The following is a 12,477-nucleotide window of genomic DNA, read 5'->3' on the forward strand; positions in this document are numbered from 1 at the left end:
GCAGCTTGCTTTCTCTCCTCCCTGCCTCAGAAGGCCCTCGGTGGGGCCGGGCGGGCGATGGGGCTGCGCGGTACCAACAGAGCTGGTCTGTGAAACTTGGCCGGGAGCACAGAGGGAGATTGATGTTTGCTTGGGCACTCAGCCCTCAGCTGCAGGCTCTGCCCGCCCCTGCACCAGCTGGGGACAAAAGCCCCGGCCCCGGGTGGCACTGCAGGGCTGGCATAAGCCCCCCAGGACAGCTGGCAGCTCTGTAAGGTTGGCTCCTGCCCAGCGAGCCAGAGTGAAGGGGCCGAGGGGCCACGCAGGGAGGTTTGCACTTGGGGTGCTGCACATGCTCGGGTGTCTGAGCTCCACTGCAGAGCTGGAACCCCCCCGGCCCCACCTCCTCCTCATCTTGGGTCCTGTCCCCTGGCCAAGCCTGGATGGGTGGAAAGGGGCTGGGGTGACTGTGGGGAGCACCCCACAGAGCTGAGTGGGGAGAGAAAGTGATGAGGTTTGCAGGGGGCTGAGGGCTTGCAGGGGGCTCCTGCCCAGCCCTCCTGGCATCTCCCACGTGGGAGTTAAATGTGACAGTCATCAATTATGTCAGAAAAACCGCTCATGGAGAGGTAATGAGAATCTGGGTATAATGGTGGGTCAGGGCTCCTGTTCCTGCAGGGCGGTTGTGCCCTTGTCCCCTCCCCACACTGTGAGTGGGAGCTGGCTGCAGTGTTCTTGGCAGAGACAAATCCGCAGCACACACCACTGAAAATCCCAGAAAGCTTTATTTGCGTAGGAAGATCGATGCTGTTTAAAAACCCACCACTGCTGGAGGTTGGCATGGCCACCCAGTGCCTGTGGGTGCTGCTCCAACATTGGTACCTCCTGCTCTGGCCCTGCCTCGGGTGCTGGGGGAGCTGAGGGTGCTCCCAAATGGGGCCTCCCCAAAAGCAAGTCTGGCCTGGACACACGGTGGGGCCCCATGGGGAACCCCACAGCGGGGGAGGCATGCACAGTGCTGGCAGTGGGATGGAGCTGGCTCAGCCTGTCCCCTCGGGGGGTGGCCTAGGGCCAGTTCTCTGCTTGCCCCATCTGTGAAATGGGTGCACGTGGCTGAGCACTCTGTGGGGCTCGGGGGGCTGAGAGGGGCTGGACGATGCTGCCAGTCAGTCCTACAAGGAACAGGGTGATGAGGGGTGCCTGAGGAGCCAGGCCAGGGATCACAGCAGGGGTTTCTGCCTGGGTCTAGTATCAGAAGGCAGTGCTGGCCTCCTGCCCATGTCCCCCTGCCCTGCAGCGTCCGTTCTGCCGTGGCAGGTGGGTCACTGGAGCACTCGCTGTGTCATGGGGGCACCACAGCCTTCAAGGGAAGGGGTCAATCCTATTTCCATGCCCTCTGCCTGGAAGACTCTGGGCCCTCTCCTGTGCCCATGGCCATGGGGCCTGCTGGGCTGCAACTTCCTCCAGGCTGACTGTGGGCAGAGGGAAAGGAGAGCATCACCACACTCCTCTCTGTAGGACTTAAACATCACCTGCTGCTTTTATTTCCTGCAAAGCATGGAGGGTATCCAGGTCTGGAGGGCTGGAAGCCTTGCTGAGCTTGTCTTGTTGAGGTTCCAGTTGCTCTCCTCTCCAGTGGAGGATTATTAGGGATAAACCTGCCCAGGGGATGCTGCACCCAGGTGCTGGGCTGGGGAATGGGGTAGTTTTCACCTCCATCTCTCTTCTGGCACCATAGTACTGCAGGAACACAGCAGTCTGGGGATGCCACCACTCACTCTGCTTCTCCGAAAGGATTGGCCAAGCTTTCCCCACTGCTTTCATCCCGAAACATCTCCCTTGGAAGATGGGCTGTGGGCCTTACCCTGCGGATAAAGCAGTGCCATCTCCCCAGTGCCAAGTGACTCCCGTCTGCAACTGCAATGGCCATCTGTGCCCCTTCAGTAGGACCGAGCTTGCCTGCTGCCTGCCTCAGGGCTGCCGTTCCTTGGAGCAAACAGAGCCTCCTGCCCAGTGTCCCTGCCACAGCCCTGCCTGCAGCCCTGGGCACCACGGGCAGTTCTGAGCTCTGCAGGGAGGGCAGCATCCCTGATCTGCTGCTTTGCTGTGCGTTGGAGCTGGCTGGGGCCGGAGGGGCCCTGTCCATTGCTGGGCAGGGGGCTATGGGGCCATAGCCAGAACCCTGTACAGTCCAGGTGCAGGCAGCGGTGCTGCCTGCTCTTTCCTGCAGCCAAGCTCCAGGCCAGAGGAGAGGATTGCAGCCTCTTCCCTGGCTGCTCGGGGCCCACAGCTCAGTGGTGCAGGCTGGAGAAGCAGCAGCCTAACATGGTAGGTGTGGAGAGGTGGAGGGTGTTTTTCTGGAAGATGATGTTTTCTGGCCACTGGCTGTGCCAAAGTACCTGGGGCTCTCCTGGATACCCAGGGCTTCCCCCAGCCACACAGCATTCCTGGGGAGTGGTTGTTTCCCTGTGCCCTGACAGCACAGCATCCCGGGGTACCTGGGGGTGACACCATGCAGGAAGCAGGAGGGGTCCCTCTCTCCAGCTGACCATGGGGATTGCTGATCCCCCCACTTTGTGCCCTTGGATCCAGTGGGGCATGGGGGCTGCCACATGTCCAGGCTCTGAGCCCCAGCCCAGCTGTGCCACCGCTCAGAGGGACAGAGGGAAATGCAGTTCTGGCTGAGCTTGTGGCACCTGGGCACACTGTGGGGGTCACACCAAGACGCAGTCGTACTTTCCCAGCCTCAGGGCACCAAGTGGATGTCCTCCGAGCGCAGCACTTTGTAAACGACCCAGTAGAAGATATTGAAGACCAGGAAGGTGAAGGGGAAGACGGCTCGGGAGATGGTGTCGATGCGCTTGGCGCGGTCGATGTAGCGCCTGCAGAGGCTGTCCCCTTCCCGCAGCACCGCGCTGCCTGGCGGGGGGCTGTACACGCCGGGGCCCTCCCCAGCCCCTTCCTTTGGCTGCAGGCAGTGGCCCAGCCCGTAGCCTCGCAGGTAGAAGCGGCTCTCGCGGCTGAGCTCTTCCTCCTGGCGAAGGGAAAAGCCGTCAGCCAGGGCACCCGCGGGTGCTGGTGCTGCAGGGCTGAGGCTGCGCGTCCTGCACACGCCGTGGTGCTGGTGACGAGTGCCTGGTGCGAGGCTGGGCGCTTTGTCAGAGAGCCCCAGCCGTGCAGGCGGGAGCACGGGGCCGGCAGTGCTGTGCACAGGGTACAGGGTGAGCACTGAGCCCCTGCCTTCTCATCCAGCATGTGTTTTAGGGTGCATCCAAAGGCAACCCGGCCCTGGCAGCCTGACACGCATCCCCCCAGCTTCCTCCCGGCTCCGGCTCGGGGGCTTGGGAAGCCTGACTCTGGCAGCCAGAGGGATGGGAGGTGAACTGGTGGAAGGGGGCACATGGGGGTGCAGGGTGCATTGGTGCAGGGAGCTGAGGCGTGCAGGCACTGCTGTGACAGCTGTGTTTGCTGCGGGGTGGAAGCGTGACTGCCATGGTGAATAGGAGGGGACGGGCAGCTCGCTGGGGCAGAGCTGGGCGGGGGTGCAGGAACTTGGCTACCACCAGGGCTTGCAGGGCACCCCAGTCCCTCCAAGAACCCAGGCCCTTCTTTCTCCCCATGCCTGCTTGGCAGAGGATGCCTGGTGCAGCAGACGAGGGAAGCTGAGAGAGCTGGACTCCTTGCTGGTCTCTCTGCTCTTGCTCACCCTCTCTCTCCCCATGCTGGCAGAGGGCTGCAGAGAGGGCAATGCACCCATGGAGTTGCATGTTCATGATCAAGGCTACAAAACTGCCGTGAGAGTCTCTGATCACAGCCCATGGCCATTGTTCAGGGCACTGATTGGGTGCCTCAGGGGCCGGCCAGCACTGCCTGCACTCCTCCCTACCAGCAGCTGTGCACTGTTAGCCACTTGCTTTGTCCTGCTCTTTTAGCCTTGGAGAGGGTTATGTGTGCAAAGATTTGATGAGGGATGGGCATGTGCAAGCACAGGCTGCACATCTAGCTTTTTGCTGAGCCCCCAGACTCATTTGGTCTCTGTGGCTCATCTGCCCTCTGCCTTTGCTGGTGCTGTATCTGGCTGTGGTGGGTGCCTTCTTCCAGGGCCTGCTGCAGGCCAGTACCTCACTTTGTGTCTGGGTGCTGTTTGGGATCCCAAACACCATCTCTGGCTGGCACTGCCCTCCAGGACACAGAGGCTGCTCGCTGAGGTCAGTCCCTGCAGGTGCTCAGCTGGCACGGGGGCTCTCATGCAGAGAGTTTGTACCCAGGCATCTTTATTTAACTCAGCAATCCACAGGCTAAGCAAGATTTTGCAGTGGGAAGAGCAGCAGTGGCTCAAATTGCTGAGGTGAGTTCTCATTTGAGTAGAGTTTTATTTCCCTGCCTCAGGCTGAGTGCCTGCAGCCACCCTGGATGGGGGGAGCTGGGGTGCTCTGTGTGCCCTGGGGACGAGCAGCTACTCCCCCAGCCCGGGAAGCCAGCAGCCCAGCCTGTTCCTGAGCCTAGATTTAGGCAGTCTGTGGGAGGGATTTGCCTTCAGGCTGTGAAACCTGGGCTTTGCTTTGTCAGGCACAGGAGCTGCGTGTAGCAGGGCTCCGCTCCAGTCTCTGGCTGAGCAGCACCCCAGGGTGCTCCTGGCTGCATCCAGTGCTGTGCCAGCAGCACCCTGGGGTGGCTCTGATGCCTTCACCTCAAGGCAGCTGCACTTTGGTCTGTTCTAAGCCAGCAGATGGTCCTTGGGTTAGACAGAGCCTCCCCCTCCCTGCCATGGCTGGGTGGGTGCTGATGTCGAGGATCTGTGAAAGGCAGGGAGCAAAGATGCCTCTCCTGGCATCCAAGGGCTGATGATGGTGTAGAGGAGGTGAGGGTGACCAGGCCTGATCTCCTCCCTGGAGCTGTGGTCGACCCCCTGCATCTTCCCAACATACTGAGAGCTTGGCCTGCCCCACACTTCTCCCTATGCCTCAAAGTGCCCTGAGCAGCTGCCCGTGCTGGAGTGACTGCAGGCAGCTGGGAGTGCCTCGACCCTGCCTGCAGGGAGGCAGAGCCCTCGCCCTGTCAGAGGCGTGGGCACAGCCTGGGGAGCTGGGCAGCAGCCCAGGAGCAGCCATCAGTGAGCCTCAGCATCACTCGCCCTCAGCAGAGGGGACCGTGCTGGTGCTGCTTTATGAGAGGGAACCCAAGGCATGGAGTGGGGGTGTCTACAGGGAAATCTGCTCCGTTCCCATCCCTCTCTCAAAACTTTTGAGCCCAGGAATTGGCAGCTCCATCCTATGGGCACATCTTCTGTGCAAATCACTGGCCTGCTTCTTCCACAGGCCCTTGCTGGCCCCCCAGGGCCAGCTCCTGGGGGACTCATTTTGGGGAGGGGAGGGTGAGGCTGGCTGGGGAAGCACGGGGGGCTGCCGGAGGGTCGTGCTTTACCCGGGAGCTGGAGAGCTGCGAGAGCGTCGCGTAGGTGTGCTCGCTGCTGTGCCGGCTGCTCAGCTGCCGCAGGGACTCCAGGCTGGCCGTGCCGCTGCTCAGGCCCTTTTGGCATCCAGCAGTGTGCACCAAACAGAAACAGGACAGCGGGTGACCGAGGGCTCTACTCCGGCCCCGGGGCAGCGGCTCTGGGTGCCAGGATGGGGATGGTGGGGAGATGGGGGCCCTGAGTTGGGGGAAAAAGTCCCCCCCAGTGTGGCCTGGCACTGGGATCTGTCTTCAGTGTGTGCCAAAGGGATTTGGTTGCATGGAACCTGTGTAGTGTATATGTGTGTGTACTTGTGTACTCGTGTCTTCTGTGATCTGGTGCCTCATGGTGTGTTTATAGCAAGAAAATGAGAGTGGGGCAGCCACATGCCTACCCCAAGCTTCTTGAAGGCCTGATGCCTGTGTTGATGGGCTGACAGAGGGGAGGAGTATTTCCATGAGTGAGGGATCCTGCCTCTCCAGATCCTGCTGTGCTCCCATCTGCAGCCCAAACCTGTCCCTGGGTGCCACCAGGTCCCCCACACAGCAGTGAGTCCCCATCACCGCTACGGCACAGCAAGGAGCCCAGGTTTGGGGCTGTAGGTAAGGGGAAAGGCTGGTTTCCCCCCATCCTCACTGTTTATTTTTCTGCATTTTTAGAGGAAGCAGAGGCTGCGGATGTCCCAGCAGGAGAAGGACAGCACCCTAAGCAGGGTCTGGAGCACCCATGGGTGCTGTGCACTGTGCTGCAGTGCCCGTGGGTCCCCAGGGTGCCGGTGGAGCCATCTGGGGCAATGGAACGCAGCCCTGCCCTGGGGGCTGCTCAGAATCTGGCCCTGCAGCCCTGGGGTGTCCCCTCAGGGGCTGAGATGGGCAGATGTCGTGACAGAGGGGGGTACTCACCATCCTCTGCCGTCGCTGGCGGCGGCGCAGACGCATGAACTCCTTGTGCTGGCGGGAGACAAAGTTGACGGCTGCGTACTCCAGCAAGGCGGCAAAGACGAAGAGCAGGCACACGGCCATCCAGATGTCAATGGCCTTCACGTAGGACACCTGCCGGGGTGAGGGGGGGCTCAGGGACCCACTGCCCCCCACCTTGCTCGTCCCCCCCCCTCACTGCCAAGAAGCACAGGAGCCCTCTCAGCCTGGGCACACAGGACAGAGCGGCCAATGTTTCCCCTCAGCACATGAGGTGCCCCAGCTGATGAGGCTCCAAAGCCAAGCCATTCCCAGGGAAAGGCTGCCCGTGGGGCACTGCAGCGGGGGAGCCCAGCATGGAGCCAGCACTGACCTTGGGCAGGGAGGCCCGGGAGCCGGCGCTCTGCGTGGTCATGGTGAGCACTGTGGTGATGCCCAAGCCCACCCGGGCTGGTGCCGCATCCATGTTGATCCAAAAGGAGACCCAGGAGAGGATGACAATGAGTAGGCTGGGGATGTACATCTGGATCAGGTAGTAACCCATCTGCCTCTCCAGGTGGAACTTCACCTCGATGCAGGTGAACTTGCCTGTAGGGAAAGACGGCCCTGATGGGCGAGAGGGACCCCTGGGCCATGGTGAGGGGGTGGCAGCAGGTCCCTGGGGTGCTCACCTGTGTTGTAGTACTTGGTGCAATAGCCCAGGTCCTTCTCATCCCTGAGGATGAACTGTGGGAGTGTCAAGCCCTCTGCCACCTGCACGGCCTCCTGCTCCTCCAGCCACTCGAAGATGAGGTCGTTCATAGTGTAGCCAACTGGAGGGGATGTAGGGAGCCATGGGATGGGGACACGTACCCTGTTCAACCCCACCCTGAACAACTGCTTTTTCCTGCTTATGTCCCTCAGAAAAAGTGAGCTGCCAGCTTTTGGGATGGCATGGAATGGGAGGGGATGGGATGGGAAGAGGGAAATGAAGCACAGCTTGAACCCCTTGAGGTACTCACAACTCTCCAGCTGCATGGTGCATGTCTGGATGTCCATGGGGAAGTTCTTGAGGTCCATGGGGCAGGACAGGATCAGTGTCAGCCTGGAGGAGGCAGAGGAAAGGAGAGAGTTGTTGGGGCTGGGGCAGTCAGTGGGGAAAATTTGCCCCACGGAAGACAAGAGCAAAACTTTGCCTCCCCACTCAGGCACTGCACCAGAGGAAGAGGTTCTACCTAATGCTGTAGAGCACATTGCCATTCTTGAAGATGCGCAGGAGCTTGTTGTCGGTGGTGACCTCATGGAAATTGGCCCCTTTCTCATTGGCAAAGAACAAGTCTGGCTTCCAGATGGAGTCGAGCATGGAGGGGTCGAGGTCGAGGGAGTCGTCGGGGTACTCCCGGTAAGCCAGGCGGGGGTCGTTCCACTGCTGCCGCAGGAACACGTTCACCCGGTAGTCCTGGGACAGGGGACACGGCGTCAGCTGCAAGCACCCTGTGGCACCCAGGAAGGAGGAGGAGGAGGAGGAAGGGATGGAGGAGGCGTTGGAAGGGGCTCCCTCTCTTGAAGCCCTGCTGTTGCTGTGTGCCTGTCACTAAAAAAGCACGGAGCTGGGGCAGCTCAGGAGCCTTTCCATGCTGTTGGCAGCCAGGGGAAATTAAAAAGCCAAGGCCACAGCAGCTGAGAGAAGGAGGAGGAGCAGAAGACCAGTAACTGCTGCCTGCAGCAGTCTGCACATGGCTCTGTGGGCCTGTCGATAGTATTAAGGCTTTGCACAAATAGGACATTTTTAGCCCTGGGACTTCCTCAAAGGTGTTCCTCATGCACCCAAGGAGGTTCAGGATGGCAGGGGGCTACATCCAGCTGCCCCACTGTGACTCTTTGGGGGTCTTTCTTCCAGCTCAGGCACAGGGAATGTGACCTACACAGCCAAGCTTGTATTAGCTGACCTCAGAAAAGTCACAGCCATATGGTATGGCTTTGCATGTCCCCACCGTGGTGCCAGGGATGGATCCAGAGAAGGGGTCACAGGAGCCCCTGTGAGCACAGCCATGGGCACTGGGACCCACACGCTCCGTGGCACAGCCACTGCCAGCCCCGAGGCTCTGGGAGAGGAGAGCCCATCGCGCCGGCAAAACCCTCACCATGGTGGTCTCGGTGACGGAGCCGAAGCTGTTGATGAAGATGTTGCACGTCACGTTGACGGGTGGACCTGGAAAACAGCGGGAAGCCTCCTCTTGCTGCCGGCTGCTGAGACACGCGCGCTCCGCTGGCACACGCGGGGACACCGACTCCGGCACGCTGAACACACACAGGCGTCCCCTGCCACCCCTGGGGTGTGGGGGTGAACCCCAGCACCCCCTGCAGCCACCCACGCCGTCAGGCAAAGCGAGCACACAGTGCTGGCAGAAGCAGCCAGGACTCTGGGGAGGATGTTGGGATGTAGGGATGTGGGTCAGGGTCCTGCCCCAAAGCCCCTGGGTTTGGGCAGCCATAAGCGTGGATCTGCCGGGTTTGGAACCCTCACGTCTTCCCTCTTACCTTTGAAGTTGGGTCGGATGCGGGCATCGTACCCTGAGGTTCGTCCCATAAGCTTGTCCAGGAAATCAGAGGGTGACATGGGCTGGGGTGAGCTTCGGGAAGCAGCTTTAATCTCCTCCCGCCCTGAGACCAGCCTGCGGGGCAGGGGAGATGGGTTAGCTGCTGCCTGCTGGCACCAGAGGTCTGCAGGCACATTTTGGCACCCCGTGGGGACAGACAGCTGCCAAGGCAGGCGGCTGTGCCTGCGCTGCGTCCACTCCAGTGCCCTGCCAGCATGTTGGGGGGATCCCTTCCTTCTGCTGGGATCCTGGTGGCTTTTCCCCTCATCTGCCACAGCCCGAGTGTCACATGCCCACATTTTGCCTGTCCCTGCTTCAGCAAAGCCCCTGCCCACCACATCCCTTGGCATGGGGTTGGGGGCCAGTGCCTCCTGGCTCCAGGGCTGTGGTGGTGACAGGGCACAGCAGGCCATGCCTTGTGCTCCATGCCAGGCTCTGTGCCAGTGCTGGAGGGGGAAAGCAGGGAGGCTTCCTCTCAGGTTCCACCTACAGCTCCAGCTTGAGCTGCTGAGCAAACAATCACACACTGCCTGTCATGGACTCATGGCTTGGGGGGGCTGGGGGACACAACAGCCCTGCCTGAGTGAGGAGGTGTCCAGAGCACAGCTGGGTTCTGACACCTTGCCAGGGGCCAAGGAGATGTGGCAGGAGAGGAGCAGCAAAGCCCACCTCCACACCAGCCATGGTGCTGAGCTCTCCCACACAGCTCTCTGAATGATGATGGAGATTTATTTAAGCTGACGCTGGAGGGGTTATTTTTGTGAATGCATCTTAGCTAGCCGGTTTCTCTCCTCCCATCAGTCTATAATGATAATTTCAAGGAACAATGGGAGAGATGTTCACTCACCACATTGCCAGACATGTGGCTGTGATGGAGAGGAATTAGCCAGGGATCTCTGGACACAAAAAGAGCTTTGAGCATGCTGCTGGTGCTGCTGCATGCTGCCTTATAACTCCACCAGGTCTATGTCCAGGTGGATCTTACTCCTGCTTGGAACTACAACCCTATCACTGCAAGAAGAGGATGATGCTGGGAACCCTGTGGTCCTTCTTCCTACCTCATTGTTCCTACCAATACACCTTGTTCGTACCTCTTTTCAAGAGGGGGAAATTCATCCTAGAGGGGCTTATGTGCATCCTTGCCAGCTAGAAATGGCCACAATAGCCATCCCAAAATGTTCTCAATTTCCTTTAATTGGAGAATGGCAGCAGAGAGTACCTGAGACTCATCCTGACCAAGAGTAAAAGGCTGGGAGAAATTCCCCACCAGGAGCTGCACGAGCAAGGTGTGGTGCCTTTGGGAGGAGGGCTCAAAGAGGCCAGGCTGACAAGGAGTTAAGCGAGGCTTCTGCCTGCCACATAGCTGTGCACCATGTCCTCCTCAGCTGGACACTGAGGGTTCTCCCCTGGAGCACGTGGGAGGGAGGCTCCCGGGCTCCCTTGGCAGGTAGCTCCTTGAAGAGGCTCAGATAACTGGCTGAGCCACAGCACATCTGCAGCCCCGCTGATGCTCAGACCTGCGTGGGGGATGCCAAAATGCCCAGAGTGCAGCCACTTCCCATGGCATCCCTGGCAGGGCCGTGCTGGAACACAGTCTTGGGGCACAGCCCCTGCCTGCAGCTCCCCACTTCAGGCACTGCCTGCCCTGGAGCCTCTGCCCCGACCCTGGGCTGGGCACTGCAGGGCCCTGGAGCTCAGCACCTCTATGGAGCGAGTGGATGGTAGGGCTGGAAAATGCTGATGTCTGCCTAAAAACGCTGCCCTGAAACAAGCAGGTTCTGCACGGGAAGTAAAATTCTATTTTACCCCTCCCTGCCATAAATGCTGTAGATCCCCCCATGCTGCTCCAGCCATACTGGCCGAGTGGTGGGAGGGGGACTGGGAGCAGGCTCAGCCCAGAAGTCCTGCAGCCCCCCAACCCCTCCCTTCCTGGCCCGCTCTCCCCTGCATCCCACCTTGTCCCAGACAGCACCCAAGGTGGGCAGAGATGGAAAAAGGGACCTGGGGGCTTTAGATTTTCCACCCAAGTGGGCCAAGAGTTGTTTCTGCACCCATGGGACCTGAGGCACCCACCCACTGTCCCGAGTGTCCCAGGGTCTGGATCAGGGACTGTCCTGAGCTCTCCTCCCCCAAACACTATGAGCCAGGAAAGGATCTGGACATCTCAGGGGCTTTGCAGCACCGGAGAAGGAGCTGCCTGGGCTATCACCTGGCTCAGCTCGCCCTTTCTCCCATGGTGGCGAGACTCTCCCGCTGGCCCCGGGCCAGGGAAACCCTCAGGGACTGCTGGGGACCGGCAGGGTCTGGCTGTGTGCGGTGCGGAGGGGGAAGGTCTGGTGGGTCCCCCGGGGTGCTGGGCCAGGGTCCTGGGGAATGGGGAGCGAGGCCAGATTTGCGGGGAGGTCCAGATAGGAGCCGGGAGCGTTCTGTCTGGGGCATCAGGCCCCGGAGACAGGTCCGGATCGGAGGTCGGGGTAAGGGTTCCGGGACTCGTCCGGGTCTGAAAGGGGATGCCCAGGTCGCGCAGGAGAGATCTGTCTCCGAGAGGGGGTGATACCCGGGTGCCGGAGGGGAATCGCGGCTGCCGGGGGATGGGGTCGGGGTGCCGGGGAGCGGCTCGGCGAGCAGCGGTCCCGCAGCCCCGCGCAGCACCGAGCACCCGCGCCGTGCGCTCACCTGAGCGGGCCGCGCCGGGGCAGGAGGCAGCCGAGGAGGAGGAGGAGGAGGAGGAAGGCGAGGGCATCGGCCCGGAGCGCGCCCATCCCGCCGCAGCCCGCAGCCCCGCCGCCCCGGGCGCACGGGCATGACCCGGCCGGCGGCGGCGGCGTCCCCGCTCCCGCTCCCGCCGCACCGGGGCCGCTGCCGCCGCCGCTGCCGCCGCCCCCCGCCCGGTCCCGCTCCTCATAGTCCGGGCGCCCGCCGCGGGGTGGGCGCCGGCCGGCTGCGGGCCCCGGGAGCCGGGCGGAGCTTCGCCCGCCGCGGCGGGGAGGAGGCGGGCGCGGCGGTGGGGGGCTCCCGGCCCCGTGCCCGCCTCCTCCCCGTCCCCTCGGGGCCCTCTGCCGCCCAGCCGGGGCTGTCCCGGAGCCCTCGTCCCCCGGGCGCGGGGAGGGAGGGGCTCCTGCGGGGCTTGGGAGGGTCCCGGGGCGCAGCGGGGTCGGGGCTGGTGGGGTCGAGGGATGCGCCGGGGCTTAGGAATGTGGCAGCGCTGATGGCTGTGCAAGGGATGCTCGGAGGACGAGAAGCGTACTGGGATCAGAGGACGTGCGGGGAGCGAGGGCTGTGCAGGGGCTGAGGGATGTCCCAGAGGAGCTGCCCGTCGGATGGGGGGGGAGCGGCTGGGGAAAACCGGGCTCCTAAATCCTTCTGCCTGGCCTTGGGGCCGCTGCTCAGGGCCGGGGGGCTCAGCCCTCCTGCCGGGACCCCTGCGCTTGCCTTTCCCAGAGGCTCAGCGGATGGACAAGACGGTCCTGGGTGAGCTCCTTGGAGAACACGAGATGGACAGTCATGTCTGCGTGATGCGGGAGCTGCAGCGGCTGCCAGGGAGAGGGAA

General features: G+C 61.9%; 1 protein-coding gene across 2 annotated transcripts; it reads right to left on the reverse strand.

Moving 5' to 3' along the window:
- Positions 1 to 745: 745 nt before the first annotated feature.
- Positions 746 to 11,710, reverse strand: LOC116451024 (glycine receptor subunit alpha-4). Of its 2 annotated transcripts, XM_032124122.1 has the most exons (10): positions 11,604 to 11,710; positions 8,869 to 9,002; positions 8,472 to 8,539; positions 7,563 to 7,786; positions 7,350 to 7,432; positions 7,020 to 7,160; positions 6,722 to 6,936; positions 6,334 to 6,483; positions 5,404 to 5,508; positions 746 to 3,013 (listed from the first exon to the last, which is right to left on the reverse strand). In XM_032124122.1, exons 1-10 carry the CDS (start codon positions 11,687 to 11,689, stop codon positions 2,726 to 2,728), a joined length of 1,494 nt encoding a protein of 497 aa, XP_031980013.1. In that variant the 5' UTR covers positions 11,690 to 11,710; the 3' UTR covers positions 746 to 2,725. The 2 variants fall into 2 exon arrangements, with proteins under 2 accessions (XP_031980013.1, XP_031980014.1); XM_032124123.1 differs by lacking the exon at positions 5,404 to 5,508.
- Positions 11,711 to 12,477: the final 767 nt, after the last annotated feature.

Source organism: Corvus moneduloides, chromosome 14 (assembly GCF_009650955.1).
Source record: "Corvus moneduloides isolate bCorMon1 chromosome 14, bCorMon1.pri, whole genome shotgun sequence".
NCBI lineage: Eukaryota > Metazoa > Chordata > Aves > Passeriformes > Corvidae > Corvus > Corvus moneduloides.